General features: G+C 28.6%; 3 protein-coding genes across 3 annotated transcripts; 1 reads left to right on the top strand and 2 right to left on the bottom strand.

Moving 5' to 3' along the window:
- Nucleotides 1-5737: 5737 nt before the first annotated feature.
- Nucleotides 5738-9991, top strand: LOC148228542 (protein obstructor-E-like). The gene is made up of 6 exons (XM_088200056.1): nt 5738-5886; nt 8333-8486; nt 8556-8674; nt 8751-8951; nt 9366-9561; nt 9639-9991. The coding sequence occupies exons 1-6, from the start codon at nt 5838-5840 to the stop codon at nt 9799-9801; spliced, it is 882 nt and encodes a 293-aa protein (XP_088056182.1). The 5' UTR covers nt 5738-5837; the 3' UTR covers nt 9802-9991.
- A 3412-nt stretch (nt 9992-13403) lies between these two features.
- Peritrophin-A (Peritrophin A) lies at nt 13404-17760 on the bottom strand. Its single transcript, XM_088199735.1, has 5 exons — nt 17627-17760; nt 17213-17271; nt 16448-16610; nt 16179-16373; nt 13404-13877 (listed from the first exon to the last, which is right to left on the bottom strand). Exons 1-5 carry the CDS (start codon nt 17670-17672, stop codon nt 13663-13665), a joined length of 678 nt encoding a protein of 225 aa, XP_088055861.1. The 5' UTR covers nt 17673-17760; the 3' UTR covers nt 13404-13662.
- A 4006-nt stretch (nt 17761-21766) lies between these two features.
- On the bottom strand, nt 21767-23992 carry LOC148228544 (protein obstructor-E-like). Its single transcript, XM_088199736.1, has 8 exons — nt 23931-23992; nt 23399-23694; nt 23239-23322; nt 23056-23169; nt 22930-22994; nt 22728-22866; nt 22441-22654; nt 21767-22108 (listed from the first exon to the last, which is right to left on the bottom strand). Exons 2-8 carry the CDS (start codon nt 23457-23459, stop codon nt 22063-22065), a joined length of 723 nt encoding a protein of 240 aa, XP_088055862.1. The 5' UTR covers nt 23460-23694; nt 23931-23992; the 3' UTR covers nt 21767-22062.
- Between the last annotated feature and the right edge of the window lie 171 nt (nt 23993-24163).

The following is a 24163-nucleotide window of genomic DNA, read 5'->3' on the forward strand; positions in this document are numbered from 1 at the left end:
ACTATTGCATACGTATGTACCATATTCAGGGCCGGCGCTAAGATACTCGGGACCAGAGGCAACACTCAGGTGCAGGGCCCCCACCAAAAAAAGTTTGTAAAAATTAGTATATAATGATTTATAAATGTGTGTTTTTTATTTAATTTTATAACACAATTTTTAGCGGTTTTTCAATATTGTAAATTTTGCTCGGTCCGGAACTCGAGATAAAAGATAAAACAATTGAAAATTCATAGTAATTTATTTTTGAAACGAGTCGAGAAAAAATTATTATTTAAAAAATAAGTTTTATTTAAAAAAAATCTTATATGAAAAACTGAAACTCAAAAATGTGTGTTAGAGATTAGAATTATTAAGTATTAAATAATAAATTATTAAATATATAATCATGTATTATTCAATTACAATAATTTCCAAAAAGTGGCATTTCAGTTTAAGTAACTACATTCTCGAATTTTTCATTAATTTAAATTTTATTATATATCAGGGGCAGTACTAAATTATTAGGAAATTTTCTAAAATAGTAGATATTTTACATTGAACTTAATTAAAATAAATATTTATAAATATAATATATTCATCATTGCTCGATTTGCATCAAAACAATGTCAATATCTCAAAACACTAAAACAAAAATAATATAATTATTATAATTACATTTCTCACAAACAATTTTTTTTATTGAAAAATCGGCAAGATGACAGCTTGGTCATGCCCAGTGGTGTAGTTATAAAAAAACTAGGACCGGAACGCAGTGCCCTTTTGAGTGATCAATGATATTTCAGTTTTTGTAAGCCTGGAGATGATAAATCTGGTTATTTTTCTTGTTGTGTTAAAGGTTGAGCAGTGTATTGTTTAAAATTATGGTGCTTGTGACTATTCAATTTAACTAATTTTAAATTTTCAGCGACACACATGTACTCCAGAAAGCAACGCAATACACACTGCATGAGCAATGGAAGAGGTACCAGACGTAGGGCAACTGTAAGCAGTGGAAGTAAGCTATTGTGTTTGTACATCGCCGCGGTATACGTGTGGAACCAGCTATGTATTATTTGGAGTATTAAAAAAATGTTTTTTTTTAACCGCGTAAAAGTGGAACAATATAAAACGAGGGAAATCATTCTATCGTATATATTAATTCATTTCTATTATTCTTTACTGCATGGACTATAAACTGTCATTATTTTGTTCTATATTCAGTCAAACGAAGTATTTTATTGGAAATCATTTCAATACTTCATGCTTTGTGTACTTTTTGGTGTTTCACCATGACTTAAAAATATAATAGATATCTATTCATACTAAGATGGGGATGGTGCAATTTTATATATTTATTTTAAGTATTGACCAAAGTATATTCTAACCGAATTTTGGTCAATAGAAGAGCGCAAAAATAATTATCACTTCTCGGAAGGTAAAAGCAATAAAATCGTGTCAGCAAAAATGAATTATAATTGTAAAACTTGCACGTAATTAAAATAAGGTACTTCTCGTGTAATTATATATTAACAATTTGCTAGAACTTTAGAAGGCTTGGAACGCTTTGCTTTAAGAAGTACAATAAGACAGGATCAGTACATAAAAATACTTGACACGTGATTCCTCCAAACAGTGACAGATAATTTAGATTGTAATGTAATTTTTATGCTTCACAAAGCTTCTTGTCACATTTGGAACAAAAAATGCAAAAACTTATGCAGGAAAACCAGATACGAATGTTGTCATGGATATAAAACAGCTTGTATAGGTGTATAAATACGATAAAAAATTCTCTGGGCCACCGTTAATAGAGAATTGAAGAAAAACAACGCAGAATTATAATAAACTATCAATATTATTATAAATAGCTCAGCATACATGAGGCAAATAAACAAGTTTATACAATTTAGTTAAATTATGATAATTAGACTAAAATATTAAAAAAAACAGCCTGAACATTAATTAAATTGGTTACTTTTATTTTAATGAGTTTGCTATATTTTTTCTTACAAGTAACAAACTTTGAATTTTTTGAGAAAACAAATTTTGAGGCCCTCTTACCGAGGATTCGAAGGACCAGCGAAGTATATAAATAGTTGTTTCAGCCTTTTATTTTGTCTTTTCTACGCACTTAACAACAAATAAGCTTGTTCCCATGTCCAAACTTCACGGACAAATCAACCTTCTTGGCCATGACAAATATCCCAAATAAATTATAAATAATCATATTTATTATATATAAATTTTAAATCAGAATTCAAAACCCAACCTACCCAACCCACAAATAAACACAAGAAAAAGGTGGTGAAGACCATGCCCGCAATTATTTGAGATAGTATGGCAGAACAGACCGAACCTAACTGATGTACGTTTCGTGATCGTTTTGTTCGAAAGTTAACTTGGTATATGCTCTTTGCTGGCATAAAAAACTGTTTTGGACATTATATTTGAACAATGGTGGACATTGTCGGGATTTCATCTGTAATTGATACTCGTGTTACCAACAGCAATAATGTTCACAACTTTACATTCAAGAAAAAGTTTAATTTTGAACTTAATGCATCTAAATGTGAATATGTTTTTTTTATTCTTTTTTTAGTGTATAAACAATTAGCTATATTAGCTAATTAAATTAAGCAAATGAAATAAAGTAATAACGTTGCTTGGACTCTAAATGTGACACAAACCTTTAAACCTTAGAGTGTTGTGTCACAGATTTTAGCTGTAGTACTAAACTTGGAATATGAGATTTTGTGGTTGGGCTTAAAACTTAAACACACGAAACAAATAAATATGGACTTAGTGAATTCAATGTAACTAATACAAAGCCGTTGACAAAACAGTATCATAAAAAGAAAAAACTATTTTTTAGAAACTAAACGGTTAGTTGCAGATATGTTTCCTACGCTTTTCAGTAGCAAAATTCCTGCTTGTGTCATTTTATAATTAATTTTTTTCTTTTTCGTCTACGTTATGCCTACATTTAAGAAACATTATTTTGATAGAACATGTTGCAACGTTTACCCCATTTTGCTCGATCAAATCACTTAGATTTTTGGAATGAAGTTTAAAAGCAATTTAATTAGTACTAGAAGGTAAAAATTGGCTTTATCCTGCCTGTTCCGTCTCTGTTTTTGGTTTATGTGATTTTTGCTATACTCTTTTCTTGCTAGAAGCAGAATTTGAACTATTTTTCATAGAGTAAAATACATTTTCATATTTTTTAATGGAGTAAGAAAGTGTGTACAATTAATAAAACAAACATTATAAATAGTTCCCACAGTGCAAACTTAGGTTTAGGTTTGTACCGAATAATAACAAATTAAAATAAAATAAAAAATTGATAAACGGGAATTATATAAATATATAGATATTTTAAATATGTTATAGTTCAATATTTTAAGCCCATTTGTAGTTTTTTTTATGTTATCTCCACGGTTTTCTTCTTGCTGTCGCTAACGTGATCAAAATAACTCAGTTACATTGGAGTCTTAACTAACTCAGTTACGTTGGAGTCAATTAGTCATTATTACATATTAAAACTTATTTTTTTTATTAATTTCATGAATTAATACATATTATACAACTTAGAAAATTAATTAAAATAGGAAATGCCCCAAGCCATAATGATAAAAAAACATCTGCTTCCGGATTACTCCGGAAGCGATCAAATTTGACTCCTTTCTAAATTATGACCCTGACAGGAGTTGAAACATCGATTGAAAATATATAGACACAGTAGATATACACCTTTATAAATAAAATATATTGTAATTATCAAATATGATAATTAAAAACATTATTAATTTACTTAAAGCACAAGTCCTTTGTACGAGGTACAGCTTTTTCACCTAGTTAGAGACTATTTGCCCGTTTTATATCTATTTGTTATTAAAATATTTGTTGAACTATTTGTAGTGTTCATGTGGTAAAATATTTTTTATTTCTAAAAACACAGTTTTTATATCAAATAATGTTTGTTAATAATTAAAATGCAACTTGTTACTGATTAATTGTTCAAAACACTTGGTTTTAATATTTTTATTGTTTTTTTTATAACATTGAATTGTGTTTGTTTGAAATTTATTATTCAAGCTGTATTTGAAGTCGAATTTTCGCATATTTTAACGTTTACTATTCGATATTCAAGTAGTTTAAAATAAGGAATATTTGGAAACTCAGTCCTAGGTTTCGTACTCTTACTTCTTCAGTTCCGCAAGAGCAACGTTTGACGTCTCTCCCAGCGTAGTTGCGGTTTTCCAAGCAATCTTCAGGTTCATAGTTTCGACTTCAGAAGTGTCTCAGTTATATTTTTATAACATGAGTTTTCTTCAATCTCATTGTATTCCTTTTCTTGAAATAACTGTTGAATGATTATGCTATTTTATTTCGCAAAGGGACTGAAAGAACTGGGCTGTTTAATTTTTTATTTTGATAATTGTATTTTATTGTTATTCTTAAGGTAACCAATCAAACATAAAGTGAATTTATTAAAACCAACACCTCCCATTAAAGCATTCTTACTATTATTTGAAGATAATTTATGGTGAAATTGTGCACCTGCTATTTTATTTAATATTATATTTACATTACCAAGCCAACAACTCGGTGCGAATCAGATTTTTTTTTGATAGACCGGCTTCATTTTAACCGATGACTGGAATGCTTTCTTTCTTAATCTATTGCCTGAGATTTTTTCTATCAAACATAGTTGTTGGAAAAAATTATTCATCTACACATTTAAAAAATCATTCATGTCATTATTTTTCTACTTCTTTGGAAAGATGCAGTATGCCAAACTTTAATATGCATGATATTTAAGTACTATGAATTCATGTTGCAAAATAAATATCAAATATGTATTTTTTATTTTAATGAAAAAGTATTTCTTGGAATATTTTTTAGCAGTAATAAGATTTTTTATCTTTTCTAAATAAATTTGTATGCTTGTCTTTTACAAATTTTTTTGGTGCGCTAATTTATATTACAACACACTGCTACATTCATAATTAGTTTAATTAAAAAAAATATTGCAGTAAAATATTGTTGTTAGTTTAATTTTTATTGAACAGATTTTTATTTTTATTTATAATAAATCACATTTCTATTCTTAAAGAAGGATTACCCACCTCACCTGCGGCGGTCGTTTTAAGCTACTATTGTATATTCGTGTTGGATGTCTGATTTATACTGTCACTAATCGGCTACTCTTTATAAATCTACAGTGCTGTGGATTGTTAAATTTTTATTGTACATACTCACCCAAGTAAAAATGTTTTAGAATACACTTTTCTATTATGCAATTTGATGTATTTATTATGCAGTAATTTCATAGTGTCAGAAAACTATTATGTATGAAATTCCTCTAAACAATTAAGAAAACGGAGAAAACCTGATTTGTATGATTATTGACTCAAAACTCGATATAATTTCGTATAAACTATCATACCAGTTCATATAAAACTTTTAAGATACACAATATTATGTAAAATCTATTTATGTTTTACATTTCTAGGTAGTTGTGGAATTCAAATAACCTTGAAAAATTTAATTATCTATTATATAATGTGTTTTAAGTGACAATTATTACACATTGATACGATCTCTCTTAGTTAATGATTTAACGATCGCATTTCTAAAACATCATATTGAATTTCTATTATGAAATCACCTAGGTGTGGAAGAGTGGCTATTAATAAACAAACCTACCTGTTGATTTTACCGTTTAAGAAACACTGTTTCACAATTGATCGGAAAGAAAGAGCTCGGAGGAAAATCATTCGAGCATCATTCAGGTCCGGGCGTCCGGCCAGACCGGTTGACTATTACATAGAAACAACTAAAACAAAATCAAAATGGCCACCGGGAACTTCCTCAAGTGCTTCCTGATATTTTTGGTTATCGGTACGTCTCATAGATTTATTTTTTAAATAATAAAATCAAAATATATTTAACGCTTTCGATAGCGTCGACGCTACGCTTTTAGCGAACGTCAAATGGATTTTTCCGTATGGCAATAATCGTTTAAAAATGAAAGTTTTTTTACGTTCAGCTGTCAAATGATGAACTTATAATATTTTTGAATAATAATTTCAAGCGACAAAGAACGAGCTACGCTCAAATTGCAAATATACGCTAAAAGAGAAAGTAAATGCATGAATGTCGCGCTACTCTTGAACCTTGAATGTTTATTCTTTATAATATGCAAATCGAGATATAACACCATGAAATACGACCATTAACTGAACACTTCTGTTATTAGCATGCATGTAAAATATAATCTATTTTCTTAAAAAATAGAGTTGCTAATCTCTATTTAGGATATTATGAAGTATATTTTTTGTGAAAATGTTTTTTTTAATACTGCATCGGTGGGTAATTATCTATAAGCAATTAGAACCATACTATTATTTTAGTTTTTTTCTAGTAACCCTTATATAAAATTTTATAAAAAATTCGTTACATAATAAATAAATTAATTATATAATTCAGTTAGAAGTTAAAGCTTATTCATCGTAAAATACACCTAGTATATGCATTAAAGATAGCATCAATATAATCGAAATACCGGTTGACCTTTTATTCTGGTTTATGTGGTACGTTTATACGGTCGCCGTTCATTGTAAATAAAGTGGTACTGCATTACTGTTTATTTTAATTAATTCTAAATAAAAATATAATTTATTATTCATTTTTAATACTGCAAGTTTTTTATATAATTTTTAAATTCCAGTAATATATAATAAGAGCAGTAAGCGTACTAAGGAATGAATTCCATTATAGTGGTTTTCTGTTTTATATATTAGATGTATTATTGAACAACAAAATTTTTGCCACAAATATATCTCATATTTTAGGTGTCGCTGATTTTATTTCCAAAAAATACATTTTTGATTAACAAAATACTCAAAATGATTTGCATTTTTATAGATGATTTACTTAACCTCAGTTTTAGCGCTCTAGATTAAAATTATGAGCCTAAACATATCGTCTAAAAAAGTATGCTGTTAAAGCAAAATTGATTCTAAAGCGTATAATTATATTTATATTTCGAGTGATCATCAAGTGGTAGACATCTTGCGGTGATTATTAATGTTTTAATATTACTTATAGATTGTATACTAAAAGCGCGACTTTAGTTAGTCAACGCATTAATTAAAGATAAATTAAAATTCAAGTCCAATACTGTTCAATTGGCGGATATAGTTTTTCATAAAGTAAATTTTTCCATAGATAAATATGAATCATTTATTTGAAACAGCCTCAGGTGGTTCTCAGTAGTTAGCAATAACTTTCAATATTGTGGTTTAGTAAATCTGGAACTGTAGCACATTTGTTGAAACTTTCAACTTTCCTATCTGATACGATCAGACGTTTGCTCACACGTTCTTTAAATTGTCATCTAATGCCCTTATACCTCATATTTTTATTTATTAAATGCTAGATTTCGTATCAGAGGTTCCTCAACAATAATTTTATTATTTTATTTTAGTGCTTAATAAACATAAAATATAATAAGATATTAAAACCTTATTTTAGTGGATTAAAAAATATACGAGAAGTTTTTTCTTAGATCGGTTTTAAGTCTAATCTATTAAAAAGTAATCGTATATCCATTAATCTATTTCACGCTTTAATTGTGTTATCTAATAACCAGCTATGTTTGAATTTGAAAACATAACTTATAATACATTTCCTCATACCAGTCCTTAAATTCCAATCCCCGTCATCGATCATGGCACATTTATTTGGCAACGTTTGTATTGAAATATTTCACGTTCCGTCGCGCATCATAATGAATTTGGTAATGTAGTTTCGCATCTTTTTTCGGTGAATGTTTGAGAATCGCAACGCAACGATGCGCTTTTTGAATGGGTCTTTGAACTTCTTAATATGCAAACCGAACGAAAGGACAGCGGTTTTGTTTGTGAAGGGACGTAGTAATCATTAATTAATTTTATTATACATTATTTGAGTTCGCCACCAACCGGTTTGACAATCTGTGATCGAAGTTATAGAATGTGTCTCGAGGCTGTTGATCGCAGTGTGAAATTCAAGGTCGATATATTAATTGTAACTTAAAATTTTTGATGACATTGTGAACATTTGATGTGATTTTAGATTGATTTTAAAATTATCTGAAAGTATAATTTAATTATAATTTACACTGTGATTATATTAGGTGCATAGATATATTTTTTTTTATTAATTTTAAAATTGAAAAGTATTCGAGTAGTTATAGATATTGTGCCATAAGTATTATTTTAGGAGACTCAAGAAGAATCTGTAGAATACTTGGAATTACAATGTAAAGATTAAAATGTGTAATGGATTTTCAATATTTTTTTAGGCGTAGCTTTCGCTGAAGTGCGTAAACAAGAAGCTCGTCGGAAGAAACCAGACAGAGAATCTCAAAATGATGACGTTTCTACATCTAGCCAATGCCCTGAGCCAAATGGATACTTTGCAGATGCTGAGCAGTGCGATAAATACTACGACTGCAGGTAAGATTAAAATAATATATTTTTTAGTTAAAATATTTTTTTATCTTTGTATCATATTTTTCCTTACAGGGACGGTGAGATAACAGAGAAACTTTGCCCAGACGGCATGGTGTTCAACGACTACAGCCCCGACCAAGAAAAGTGCGACCTTCCGTTCAACATTGACTGCAGCCAAAGGTCGAAACTTCGTAAGTCAGCGAAGGTTGCAAAAACTCTACCGGTTAACCTTTGGATTTATGAAAAGTTGTGTCTTTTGCTCTCCAGAGACTCCGAGACCAACGCAGAACTGTCCTCGTCTGCATGGATACTTTGCCCATCACGATGAAGGAATTTGCGATCAATTCTACTATTGCGTTGATGGAAAATTCAACATGATTACATGTCCGGCTAGTTTGGTGTTCAACGATAAAGTCGGAATTTGCACATGGGCTGATGAAGCCAAGAAAAAGGGATGTGGAACTAAAGGTTCGTTTTTTTTCTAATTAAAACGACTTTGTCTTGACACACGTTTTTCAAAAACAGACGCTGTCCCTATAAAGTTTTCTACAAATCTTATTATGTTTTGGTTATACACGTCATAATAACTAATAATAATATTATGTTGAAAAAAATCTCTGTTTTAAAAAAATGCATCGATAATAATAGCTCGGTGCTCGAAATTCACAGCTCCATATCTACTACAATAGTTGAAATAGTTTTGTTTGGACCGTATCATTTACAAATTTTGTAATTGTCGACTTTTGTGCAGTAAAGCAAATTTCAAATGTAACTAATGGTTTTATAACATAATGAAACATAATGAAAAAAATGTTAAATATTCTTCATAGTTAGTACCTTATACATTATTAATTATGTATAGCATAATTTTGAATTTTACAGATGTTTTCAACTTTGACTGCCCAAAGGTGAATGAATCTTTCGCCTTGACTCACCCTCGGTATGCCGATCCTGACGATTGTCAATATTTCTATGTTTGCATCAACGGAGATGTTCCAAGACGCAGTGGATGTAAATTAGGTCAAGTTTTCGACGACACAACAAAAAGATGCGATTGGGCAAGAAACGTAGCAGAATGGTATATTAATTAATTAAGTATTTTGCAAAAATATTGATTTTTAAAATATTATACTTATTTAATATTCTATCTTTCAGCGCTGATTGGTACAGCGGTCAGTTGACGGATGCTGAATTATACGCTTTGGAGAATCCCACCACCAAAAAACCAAGAACGCCATCGAGCACTTTCGTCAGCAGAAGGAAACCAATGAGACCCAGTAAAAAGAACAAGCCCGAACCAGCTCCACAAGAGGATTAAATAGTCATTATAGAATATATTTATGAATTATATAAATATTTTTATTCGTAGTCGAATTGATTCAGAAGACGTTAATACTCCAAAAATACTCACGTTTAATTTTTTTATTATGTACAAAACTGATTGTTTTATTGCGCTGTAATGATAATTTTACTAGTCGAGTAAAATACAATAAATAATTTTAAAATTACTTTTTTATTGATTCTTCACCATGTGAAATCTTACATGATTTTCTTAAAACATCATTTGTGTAAATACAAACATTTTTTTGTTATATTGAATTAATAAAAATATAAAAATCAGAGTAATATTAATATATTACTCTGATTCTTATGCTATAATTTTTTTTGGTACTTTGGTCGTTACTATCAGTTGCAATAAATAGTCAAAATTAATTACTATGTATAAAGGTAAATGCGTTACATTTTTATTATTATTTTGTTACATATCCGAAACTTTGAAGTCTCTCTTAAAAGTTAATTTATAAAATATTTTCTTGAATTTAATTTAGACTGTGTTATGAACAATAGTCTGCATAACAATCAATGTTGTTATTATGTAACTGAACAGTTCCTATAAAATACAGTAAGAGTTAAGGAATTAGTTTTGCATTATTTCTGTGTTATCCTCACGAAAGTATTTGTACCGTAGATTGTTATTAAATTTGAAACAATTTTGAATTCCGTAGAGTTTGTGTAATTACTTATAATCTGCGTATCGTAAAAGCCAATCATCTTTGAAAATTAAGCTCTGTATTTCAAACTTTGTAGATAGACCAAGGTAAAGTGGGAAGCGGCTGCTCTCTAGGGCTCACTCGATGCTCGGCGAAGCTCCGCTTTTTTAAATAATATCTAATGCATGTAAAAGCTTGATATATTATTTAAATACTTTTATATTTGATTTACTCTTCATTTATTCATTGTTTTTAATAAATACTAAATTTTATAAGAATTAATATTTACATTCGTACGAAAAGTGACTAATTAATGCTATTTGTCCTAAAATACTGATATTATATTACGGGTGAATATAATTTATTTAAAATAAAATTCGAGACAAAAAAAAACATTGATATAATTTATATTTCACATAAAAATGTATGTTAACCTTTTAAACGCCAACGACTTTAGTGAGTCGCCTGTTATTTTTCTTCACGTGTCAGTATCTCTTTCTAAAAATAAATATAATATACTTGGATTACTGTTAATAATCTTTAATAAATAAAAAAGTGTAAGTAATTCGTTAATTTAAAATAAATAAATAATTTGTTTAAAAACATAATTAAATCTCACCGGTGAGTCGCTCGCGTTTAAGTGGTTAAATATATAATATGAATTAATTAATTCGACAAATTACAATTGAAGTTTATTTTTTCCTGATATTATTTGATTCAACTGATTTTCCATAATTTATTTTCAATGATTTAAGGAAGTATTATATATTAGTATTTTAATATGAACTTTTAAAATAAAAACTAAGGTATTTAAAACTTAATTTAGTAATAAAAAATAATATTTTTTATTATTTATTATTTATAATAATACATAATTTTTTTTTAATAATATGTTAATGTTAAATTACGAGTGATCTAGGCTTTTGAGAAATTGTGTAATAAAGATTGGGTATATTTAATTAATAGTTAATGAAAGTTAAAGCACTTTATTGCTTAATGATATTATGAACGCGTTAAAAAGCTATCTATAAATGGTCAAATATAATAAATTTAGACCTCAAATTTAATTACATTTTTTTTATTATTTATTGCTTTCAATCCATATTTTTTATTATTTTTATTGGTAGTTTTAATTATCATAGAAAATATTTGATATAATAAAATTATTTTACTTTATTTATTGCTTTCGAAAAAAAATGATAGATGGCGTTTTGTATACTTTGTGTTTATATTATATAATATCTTTATTAACAATACATATTTTTCTCACGAGTACCTATAATAAAATGTATCTCACTATTATCAGCAATCAACCATTTATCATGGTCTTGGCGAAAATTACCTTTTATTGTGCAATTCGCAATGTATCGCTTGTTTTTTCTCGCCGAATCGATTTTAATTTTCATATTGAAAAGAGTTAAACGCGGTCGAATGGGTTAAAATTACTTTCACTCGAACGAAATCGAAAGTCGCGACCCGCCTCTTGAGGCTGAGCGAAAACGCTCAATGGGTCATTGGACACAGAGGCTAGTTTGCAATGTGTTAAAAAGATATTTTTCAGATCTGAGGTCATTACTCATTCCCTCGAGAGTCGGAATCTGCAAAACCAGTTGACGCTGCGGAGATGTCGGTTATTGTCAACGACATATTAACATTTCACAACTGTTTTTTAATAGTGAATAATATAATGTTTATGTATTATTATAAAACACTATAATAAGATATTATGATACATTATGTAAACGCCCATTAAATAACTTGTTTAATATAACGAAGCAAGTTATGCTTCGACAGTGAATCTAATTTCACTAATAAGTACAGTAAAACATTTTTCTTTATCTGTAAATTTACAATATAACACAACGCTTTTTAAAAGGTATGTGTATGATAAAAAAAATATAATAGCAATAATTTAGCGAAGATTTTTGTAGAAACAGTGCATTTTTTGCCAAATTATAAATTAAATAAACAGTTTTATTTGGAACTGTTACCACTGAGTAATTAATGTACAACAATTTAATTTTGTATTGAATAAAAAAATCTTTTTTGTAGAACTATTACAACAAATAAAATACCCATAAAGCTGTGCATATTTGATAAAATATAAAAGAAACGCATTATTCTAATTTGGAAGAAGTTAAGAACATTTTAATTGTACTCTTTATAAGAAGAAAATATGTACATACTATATCCCTTACGGCTTAAAGCTAAAATATTTTAAACTACATAGTTAACATGTTCTCCTATATCTGTTTAGATATTTGGTTTTGCAGGCTCGAAAATTTTCATTAAAAATATTTAAATACCCCATTTAACCATACTTATGTTAAATGGTTATCTATACAAAATGAGCTAAAGTCACTTTTTAATTAAAAAATATAATTACATATTATTGTGATGTTTTTAGAATCTAAAAGCAGAATATTGAAATATTTTTTATATAGTTAAAAGCATATCGATGACACTATATGTTCAGTTTATATTGTTTCACTTTGAGCATCAGTGAACATTAATACCATAACGTGTCATTTTCATCAAAGGAATTATTCTTCAAAATCCTTTGGTAAGCCAAATGTGAGATTAGGCCAAGGAACTAAAAATATATATTACAAACTATAAAAATATCTCACATAAAGTGAAAAGCTAAGGCTAATAAAACATTGGAATGCAGTGGCAGAAAGATTATGTCTTTACCTGCCACTGATCAAATAAAGTTGTCTTGTGAACAATATAAATGAAAATTTTATCGTTATTTTATTATCATAGTTTGTGTAAAATTTCAAAGATTAAAAAAAGCTGTTATTATATGAAAAAAGTTGCTGGTCTAAAAATATATATACACTCGAATGTATAAGCCCGAAGGTCACAATCCGTTCACATTAATCGTGTCAAACGCTCGATCGATCGCCTATTAAAAATACACAAAAAATGGTATGTTTAATTTATATTTCTTATAAAGATCTTTTAGGATACAGACAGAATAAATATTATCGTCTAAACTGAAAAATATTTTATGTACAAAACGTTCACTGCATTTATATAAAACACGAGAAGAATCCGATACACTACAGGAAATGGAAGTAGAAAAAGTTTCAGGAAATAAATCTCGGTCGATGCCAACTTTGATAGAGGAAATGATTGCTGGTGGGAAATAGTTATTTAGATATTAGATAATATCGTTCCGATGGTTAACGGCAGTGCGGCACGAGCTCTGGATCCTCGCACGTGAGATTGTTGTCGTCGAAAACTTTTCCTTCTCCGCAAGTGATGAGACGAGGTTGCCCCTCTACGCAGGTGATAAGACGGTGGCAGTCTCCAGGAACTGGGAATCTAGGGAACGGCCAGAATTTGGCGGCTTGGGAGCTAGACGGGACTTTGGTTGGGCATTTGAATCCGACAACAGCTGTAAAATAAATATATTTTGTTAGAAATCGTATGACGCCATTGTAACTACTAGTACTTCCAGGATAAGCAATTCACGCATGGATTGATTTTTAAATAAATTTTAACACACGTCACGCGAACCAATTTTAGAACGCGTTTTTAATACAATGATCAAGGTTGTTTATAATTAGACTGCTGGTAAATGTTCAATTTTGGTCTTAACAATACTATATTATCCGATTAGAAAGCTCTCCAACTCCCTGTATGAATTATAAAAGATTTCTATTTCTACAAATACTTCATTCAGTAATTAAATTGCTTTTGCGAAAGGCAAATTTAAAAAATAGAAAGACAGGTCGTGATGTCATTCAGTACTATATAGTAGTGTTTTATTACATAGACATTTTTAAAAGAAAAAAACAGTTAATTAACAACACTCTTTAGTTTTTTGGCATAATTTCTAGGATTATAGGTATACTTCTTCTATATATAAAATTTCTAAAAAATGACCATATTTTATAATATTTTTAATCCTTAATATTTTATAAGAAAAAATCTACAAATTGTTTTTTTATAGTTGCTGAGTGGGGGAGGGATATTACTTATTTCAATAACGAAGCTAAAATGTGACTAGCTTCGTTTTAGGTTAAAAATTAGAGCAGATTTAATATTATTTTATTGATATAAAATTTATATTCTTGATCTAAACACTATATTGAGGCATTAGTTCAAAAATATAATTTTCCAAATTTAAATAAAAAAAGTATTTTTCAGGGATGGTGAGAACTGAAGAGTGAAAGAGTTGGAGTTGGTAATCGAAAATTACTATCGACTCTAACGCTTAAATTTAATTATCAATAAGGATGAAAACAAAATTATATAAGTAATAAACATGCTTAAAGAATGTCTTTAAAATTAAGTTGTAGATAAAACTAAACATAAAGTCAATCGTTGTTAACTTTTTCTCTACTTTGCAAAAAAAAAATCGCGCGCTCCGGTGATGTACACTCAGTGTACATGTAAAAATATGTAAAAACTAGTGATTCAAAGTTGGCAAAATACGTAATAATAATTGTAATATACGTTCTGTTAACTATTAAATGAATTGGTTATCGAAATTATATTGTAAAAATGCAGAAATTTTTGATACAGAATTAGAACGTACCACTATTATTTACAAAAATAATATTGAAAAATTGAGTTAAAAACCTCTGTGCACGAACATCACTTTCATTTGATGCAAAAAATCAAAAGCTTGACTTTATTGCTGAATTGATACCTGATATTTTGAAAGAATATTTATTTTTGTAACTTTATTATCTCTTAATATATGGTAATTATATAAATTAATATTCAAGTGCATCGCGAAGGGAAAAAATAAGGGGATGAACATTTTATTACACATATTTATAGAGACATTTACATTACATGTCATGTACACTCAGTGTATATCACAGAAAAATAAAGGTTTATGTATCGATATATTAGTATGTATGGGGGATAAAATTTATAAGTGATCTCAATTAATATTAACTTTTTCTAATGAAATGTCTTCAATTCGAAATGTGTTTTGTTGTTGGTTATTTTGTATCTTAATATATTATTTAACTACTTCAAATAAATAAAGTAAAATATAATATATTTAGTAAAAAGAGTCGGAGGTCACAGTCGTTTTTTTAAATATAATTATTTTATTGACTCTCCATCCTTGGTATTTTATTTCTACTTTCTATGCTACGGAGTTAGAGTTTGAATCAATTTTGTGTTAAAAAAAGTCGGAGTTGGTAGAAATGCATCGACTCAACTATAATGTAAAGTGAAGTTTAAAAGCAAAAATGCAAGAAGCCTTGAAAAAGAAAAAATGTAATTGTCTTACGGATATGTAATATTAATTTAGATCAGAGATTGATAAACGCAATGATAGTTACATTCTAAATATAGACTGTTTAACTAACACTAATATACTAAAGTTTAAAATCAAGCAAAAAAAACATGAAAGTATTGCAGGATTTTTTTGGATATCGTTATCTATTATTAGTAAAACATGTAGCAAGATATGCAAGATTTTTTAATTTTTTGTCAGTATTTTGCCAGTTTTCGCTTTTGTCAATATGTGCAAAAGTTGTGGGAAATTTCACATTTAAATAAATTTCATTTTAAGGGATGAATCTTTATATTATTATGTACATTTTAAATTCAGGTTCTAAATAGTATAATTAATAGTATTATGGTACTAACATTAAAATAATTCGTTGGTATAGATCAGGGTGCAAGTTATAAAATTGTTTTTACTTATCAAGATGTTATTGAATTATATTACCTTCTGGGTTGCAGAAAGGCTGAAGAAGATCTGGCCAGTTGCATCCGTGAGTGCGATGGTCGTAGACCAAACCAGCCTCGCAAGGTTCTGGATGTGGTTCTCCATAAGCACATTTCACATAGCTAGTAGAGCATTCGTCGCTATCCGGATAGATTCCGAATAGATATTCGCATCCCGGAGTGGAGATCGGAGTAACTGAAAACGGTCAAGAGTCACATTCAATGAAGCGCACGATTTGCGTGCTAAACGCTATTATTATTCAGACTTACGATCGGCTTTTTTGCTTCCGCAATCTACGGCCCAGTTGTAATTGCAATGGTTGTGCACTGATCCTTTTCCGTCGAACAGTAGGCCGTTCTCGCAAGTTTCGACAGTCAACGTTCCGTTGGTGCACAGGAAGAATTGGTCGCACAGTTCCGGATGAGCGTACGCCTAAAAAGTTTTAAGACAACAAAAATTCCAATTCATTTAATTGCAAATTTCACTCTCGAGTGATTGATTAATAAGAAATTTTTACTTTCGCGGAAAGAAGACGCCTCGATTGACAATGCCGAATGAAATCAGTGAAAGTTTTATGTAAATAAAACCTGAAAATGCAACAAGTACGCGACATGCGATTGCTGCATATTTTGAGAGTGTAAGTGTATATAATTTAAAAGGAAATTATAGCACAGCTGTGTGACAAATTTAACTTGTATAGCCACAAGGAAAAACACCTGCTTTAATGAATGAAAGTATATAACATCGAATCAGGTTATAATGTAATAAATTATAACATAGGCCCATAAACTATTAGCTAACAAAGCTTACACAAATACAAATAAATGTATATACCATATATAAGAGCTGATACTATTTTTTGTGTATACTTATATTTAAAAAAATTCTCTACAATTACTGCAAGACAATCTTGCCACACTACACTTTTAACAGCCAAACAAAGAATTTGATTTCGACATAGGTATAAGACCTTGAATAAATAATCTATTTTTTAAATATTTTATCGTTCATTTTTTGTAGCAATTTTAATTTACCTGAACTCCATGTTGTTCAGGACAGCCGGGAGCATGGTCTAAAAGAATTCCGGCATCACCTGAAACATAAATATTAATTGATTCTGTGGAAATTTATCGATTGCCCAACATTGTTAATATTGAACGATATAGATCAAACGTAATTAAATATATAATACAACTAGTTAGTAGATAGCCTTGAGTCTATGGGCTCCTTTCAAAGTTGTTTTCAGACAAATTATACATTCAGGCGGCGACAAAATAGTAACATGTACAAACCACGCCCGTTGAATATAAATATTTATACACGAAAAATATTTTATTCATTAAATTAATTATAATATGAATGAATTTAAATGTTGTATAATATACATATTGAATTGATACCCGGAAACGATTCCATTTTATGTATCATTATATCACTATTTTACTCACCGCAGGAGAAGAGAACAAAAAGCGTTCCTATGGTAAAACTAAGCATTGTTATTTTTTGTAATGTGTGTTTGGCGAATTTTAAAGAACTACTGTGTGTCTACGTGTGTTCGAACTGCGGTGTTCAAATTGCGACTAAAGAACGTGTGGCTCAGTGAGTGGCACGACACCTTTCGACGCAAGAGCATGGGAAATGAACTCTGGTTCGCGTTAAAGCATATTACGTCAAAAGCTCGCAAAACGTAACGTGGAAATGGAAAGTCCTTCAACTTCCTGCGAGCCGATCACGATCGAAACTAAACGAAAAATTCACATAGAAAGACGATCATGAATGGTGTAATTCGTGGGGTATTTGGTTTCGTGCAAATATTCGCTCGGTCGGCGAGCTTTGAAATGTCTGACTTGATAACGATTACAAAACACATTCACCGATATCGATCTGGATTAATTTGTGTCATAAAGTTTTTAGAAAGAAATATGTTTGAGGCACGTACTCGTACGAAAAATATACTTAACACTCGATTATAAAATTATATGCATTGTCCTACTTTTTTTTATCGAAATTTCAATGTTGATTCATGGTATTGTTTATACGAATAAAAATTACTTTCTCTATACAAATATAGATTTTCCTGTAATATTAGCACATACTTATATGTAGAAGGAACAAACCCAAATTTTTGAATTATTAGTGTTGAAAAAGTATAAGTAAAAATATAAGACTAGTAAAAATGAAAACACTCTTTGCGTGACGTGGCAGGGCATAAAACGTTGTGTTTACATGGCTGTTTGAATTCCTAATCCCGCAAAAGAAGATACTGCTAATCAATTCATCACAGACTTGTTTATTTTTATGAGAATGCCATAAAGAAGGAATAAGTTCATAATATGGAAAGGAGTTATAGGCCATGTGATGTCTTTGATAAACTAATTAAAAATAAATAAAAACGTTGATTTATTAATCATTTAACGAACAATGAACTTCATAAAATGACTAAAATCTATAAACATTAGGGTATTAGAAACCTTTACATATAATAAAACATATACTCTGCAATATGACTATTGATCTAAAAGACCTGAGCTTATTAAATATCATATGGAACTTAATGTTTTTTTTTTATTTTTAATCAGGTCTGGAAAATCGGAATTAGTATATATTTATTATTATATATTTATAATTTTAATAGTTTGACATAGTGTGATACTTATTATTGTATATATGAGGTATTGATCATAATGGGCTATCTCAGCTCATTGAGAAAATCTTACGTACATTAAAACAATTCTTCCAAACACATAATTTATATCAATCATATTACAATATTTTTAAATATTAATTAAAGCAATTGGAATCTGCCAATATATATCTGATTCTGATTAAGATGTTGAAAGATTAGAAAAATCTCTTGCAGATAAATTAAATTTATATATGTATTATGTAAAGCTGAAAATTAATTTAATCTAAAGATAATTATATTAATAAATTTTGCGCCCAAAAAAAATTCTAAAATATTTCAAATAACTAGTAGAAGGACAGTAAATTCACAATAATGAGACATGTCTTATCTGCTAATAAACATATGTCTCTCGCAAAATAAAAAAACAAATTAGGTTACAAATGATTTGATAATTGAAAAACGTAAATAAATATATCACGTATTTATTAAATATTGCCTTAAGTAAGTAAATAGGTTACATTAAACATTTAATTTATGTATAATATATAATTTAATATGCAAATAAATTGTATGTAAATACCTGTAAATTTTATATAAATAAGCTGTATTTACATAGAAGATTTTAATGCAAATAATATATTTGTATGTACATACATATCTGTGTTTTTACTATTAGTAGTAAAGATTTTTCCAAGAAAAGCAGTGTAAAATTAATTTTCTTGCGAAATATATAAAATTTGGGAAAATCAGAAACACACAGTGATTATGCGAAAAATAATCTAAGGGGATTAGAAGTTAATCCCAAAAGTGCTTATTATAATTGACTATATTCGTACCACTTTACATTTACTTTATAAAGATCCTTGCATTTTTAATTTATGACTATTAACTATTTTTTATTTTGAATATTACTTTATTTTGGGCATTTTAGTTTCTCGATATTTTTAATTGAAAAAAAATGAGAATTCTCATTTTCACTGCTCTATTTTCTCAATTTTTTTTAAAGATATTTGTAATTATATTATGTGATTTATAGTATGTGATTATATTAATACAGTATATTATGGTATATATCGTAATAATTGTTAAACAGAGAACTGGATGATCGTTAATGAGAAAATACTTTAATAGGATGAATCTTCTTCAATTGATTACATAGCGAAGTAGTACTAAGGATTTTAAGGCTTCTGAATTTATACCCAATTTGTAAAAAATGTCAATAAGAGCTGCAGCTATATCACTATTTTCATAGTTTGAACAAAATATAGATAAAAAAACCTATTTGGATGATACGAGATTTCGCCGACAGGATAATTTTATGGCGTAATTCTGTAGAAAGCCTGTATACATTTTTGCAATCTTCCGATTTCCACGCTGTTCATCTAATTATAATGAAGTTCACGCAAGGTTTTGTTCATCTAATTATAATGAAGTTATTAGATTACAAAAGCAAATCAATCGATTGAAAATAGATTAGAGTAATTGAAAAAAAACGTAAACAATTTTTTGTCATTCAAATACTTCTAATCCCAATTAAAAACTTCCAAGAAAGCATGCATATCTTCAAACATCTGGCACGGATATTTTATTTTTTATGCAGCGTTTGTAAAAAAAATTAAAAAAAATGTTTGTACAAATTTAATTTCTACAAAATATTTTTTTTTGAGAAATCAGCAAATTTCTCGAAAAATAAGAGTTTTTGAACCGGATTTTGCTCTTAAGATTTTTCCAGACATTTTTGAGAAGAAACACTACTAAATTTAATATTGTTTATGTTTTTTATAATGGTGAAGTCGGAAACACAAAAACCACTATTAAAATTGTAAATTTATGTTTTAAAAACATATAAATATAATAAAAAGTCCTATAGGATTTAACAGAATTTAATATGTAGCTACTAAATGTGTCATAATAAATAATCAAAAGTTTTTTGCCTAAACAGCAATGGTAAAAACTTAAAAAAACTATTGATAGAGAAAAATATTCAGAGCAAAACTGTAAATATCAATCAAGTTATATTATATTTGTCACGAATTTTTTATATACATACTAAATTATTTAAACTGTAAGTTCGACCTAAAATTTATGATGGTAGAATTTTTTACAAGTAAACAATTTATACGAAATTGCATGTGACATTGTTATTTCATTTAAAACACATTGCTGACATTGTTATTTCATTTAAAACACATTTATTTTGGGATAACCTATTATAAACGTATTTCTATAAATGTAGGTTAAACCGAGTTATGTACAATATAACATTTAACAATATAATTTTATTTTAGGAATTACAATTTTTGTAACTTTACTAATTTTGCTGTTCTAATTTTAAATAAAGATGGGTTAATACAATAATAATAATTTAAAATTAGATTTTAAAATGTAATGTTGTATAGCAAATATATTTTTTTTATTGTGGTTTATATAATATATTAACTATTATCCGTATCTTATTTCTAATTGTCCGTAAAAAATAATTTATATCAAATATACTTATTATAAATTATGAAACTAGAAGATAGGCGGTCTATTTTAATATTTATCTGTATTCATTATGAAAGTTTGATATTACTATTTTTTTGAGGAATTTTATACTAATTTTATTTTTTATTTGGATACAGGAATAGTAAGAAATATAATATTACCTTATTGAATATGTGATTATCAGTCAAAAATATGTTAATAATTGAACAATTCGAAGGCGTTTTATTGAGCAAGTTCAGTTGCTTCACGGCGACTTCGACGAACGCAAGCGCGAAACTCGTCTTTAATGGAGTGTGACCAGCAATTTTGATGCAATAATTGCAGCAGCAGTATTGTAAACATACCTCTTCATTGCCTTTTTCCCTTTTTAAACGACCGCCGAGGCGTGGTATCGACTGAAAACTATTAATTTCCTTCGTAAATGTTATGGTGCTGTGACGAAAACCATTCAAGTAAACAACAAGAAGAAAACGGATTTTACATAAATAAAATTTTTATTTGTTCCTTAATTTATGATACATTTTCATACTAATAGGTGTATATGCGTATAAATGCGTTGTCATAATAAATATTTATTAGAAACAAATAAATGAATGCATAATGTTATATCACACGCATCGTTTAAATGCATAACCTTACAGCATTATAATAATGCTGAATATTATGTTTTGATAATATAAATAATAAGTATAAAAATAAATTTATTTCACACATATATTAATAAGCAATATAAAACGGAGAAAATAAATATATTACACACAGTTATATAACTTAGTTTTTCTTGGACGGTTTTTCCTTTCCATCGTAGTAATTTTCACTAAAAAAATAAATTAGTTAATAATTCAGTATATTAAATTTGCATTTAAAAATAATTAAAATTAATAATGCATGTTATTGTATTAAATGGGCATTTAAATTTATTGTGTTTAATTAAGAATATATATATATTAAAATAAATAAATAAAAAAATATAACGACATCTAGTGTTCCATATAAAAAAATCTTTGATTCGTTTTATAAGTTTTTTTATTATTAATTCGTGATTATATTGAATTATATTCTAGCTTTAAATAATATTTTAATATATCAGTTTTTTTAATTGCGACATACAAATACTAATCTAATCTAATGAATTTGACTTATGCTTACCATCCAGGAACTGAAGAAGGATCTTCACATTTGAAGTTGTCTTCGCTGTATACTTCGCCTTCAATACAGCTTCCGTGTTGCGGAACGACTCCATTACGACAAATATAAAACAAACGGCAATCTTCAGGATGTGGGAACGTGGGATGTGGTAGATTGCGTCCATTTGGTCCCATGGTTTCTCCTTTTGGACATGAGAACCCATCAGCGAGAATATCTGAAATTTTTTAATACAAAAATAAGTTTTGTTGCGGAGAGACATCAACGCACGTAAATTGAAACCTAAATACCTCTTTTTGAATCGGTACAAATTCTCTTTGTTTCAGTTGGCCATGAACATGTCGCGACTGTATCATCGTAAATTAAACCAGGAGGACAAGGCATTTCCATTGGGACGCCATCGATGCAATTGTAAAACTTGTCACACACCTGATTAAAATAAATCAGTATTAAATAAGAAATTAAATGAAATAATCATATCAAAGATCGTACTTCTGGGTCTGAATGCTTAAAGAATCCATTGGCTCTAGCACATCCTTTCGTAGGCTTCGGTTCTTCTGTAATATCAAAATTGTTTAATACATAAATATCGAGTTTATTAGATAACGAGTTACTTACGCAATTCAGTCCTATCGCCACATTCTACGTTAACCGGAATATCGCAGTGTTCGTGAGCCGGATTTTTATCAGAGAAAACTAATCCGTCCGGACACAATTTTGACTCAGCTTTACCTAGAAATCGATTGTATGAGAGAAAAGCGAAAATAAAATAGAAATTTGTAGGTGTAATTATGTAAATACCTTGAGCACAGGCGTAATACAAATCGCATTGGTACGGATCTGGGAAGTATCCAGATCTTTCGGGACATGTGAAATCGTCCTGAGCTGTTTCCCAGATACAAATAACGAAAATAAAATAAACTGACTTTTATATATTGACATATTTATGAAAATTACTTACCAAATGCGCACGAGACTGCAACCACTAGCATCAAAAAGTTTGACCACATCGTAACGCGCATCTTGGATCACTGTTTCGAAAATGTGTTTGTGTAGCACTTTTGTAAGAATCGGGTTTTTCGGTGGCGTATTTATAGAGTTTAAAAGACGTGCACTGTTTTTGCTCTATGTCAAAGAATGGCGTCTGTTGTTGAGTGTGGCAAGCTGGGCCGCCATTAAATTTCTACTGGATTACCGTATTGTCTGATACGGAGTAAGCTCTTACCATCTCGTAAACAACGGGTGAATGCAAACAATCTAATTGTTGAATTAAATTAAAATATATTAAAAATTTTTTTTTATCTATCTAGACTGAAACGATTATATTTTTTCTTCGAACATGTATTGCTATCAAATTTATTTTTATAGTTAAAAATAGTTTAAAAATATAAAATGTATTTTTTAGATCATTATTTATATTATAAATTTAGTATCTATCTTATTTATTTATATCATGCATTGCTTGATAATTTTCATTGATACTTTATAAACACCTTATGCTAGAACAACTGCTTACTCGCCGGCCTCGTACCTTTCACCAACTCTTGTTTACCATGGTGCTTATTCTGCAACCTCTTTTTAACACTATAATATTCTCGAATTTAAAGGACAAATCAAACTTTTATTTTCTATTAAATTATTTGTGTAATACAGCTTTAAATAAAATCTATATTTTCTTGACATGTACCTAAAGCTCAAAATATTTACACAACTATTACAACTTTAT

This window comes from Plectrocnemia conspersa, unplaced genomic scaffold (assembly GCF_051122295.1).
Source record: "Plectrocnemia conspersa isolate PC_06_02 unplaced genomic scaffold, ASM5112229v1 ptg000012l, whole genome shotgun sequence".
Taxonomy (NCBI): Eukaryota; Metazoa; Arthropoda; class Insecta; order Trichoptera; family Polycentropodidae; genus Plectrocnemia; species Plectrocnemia conspersa.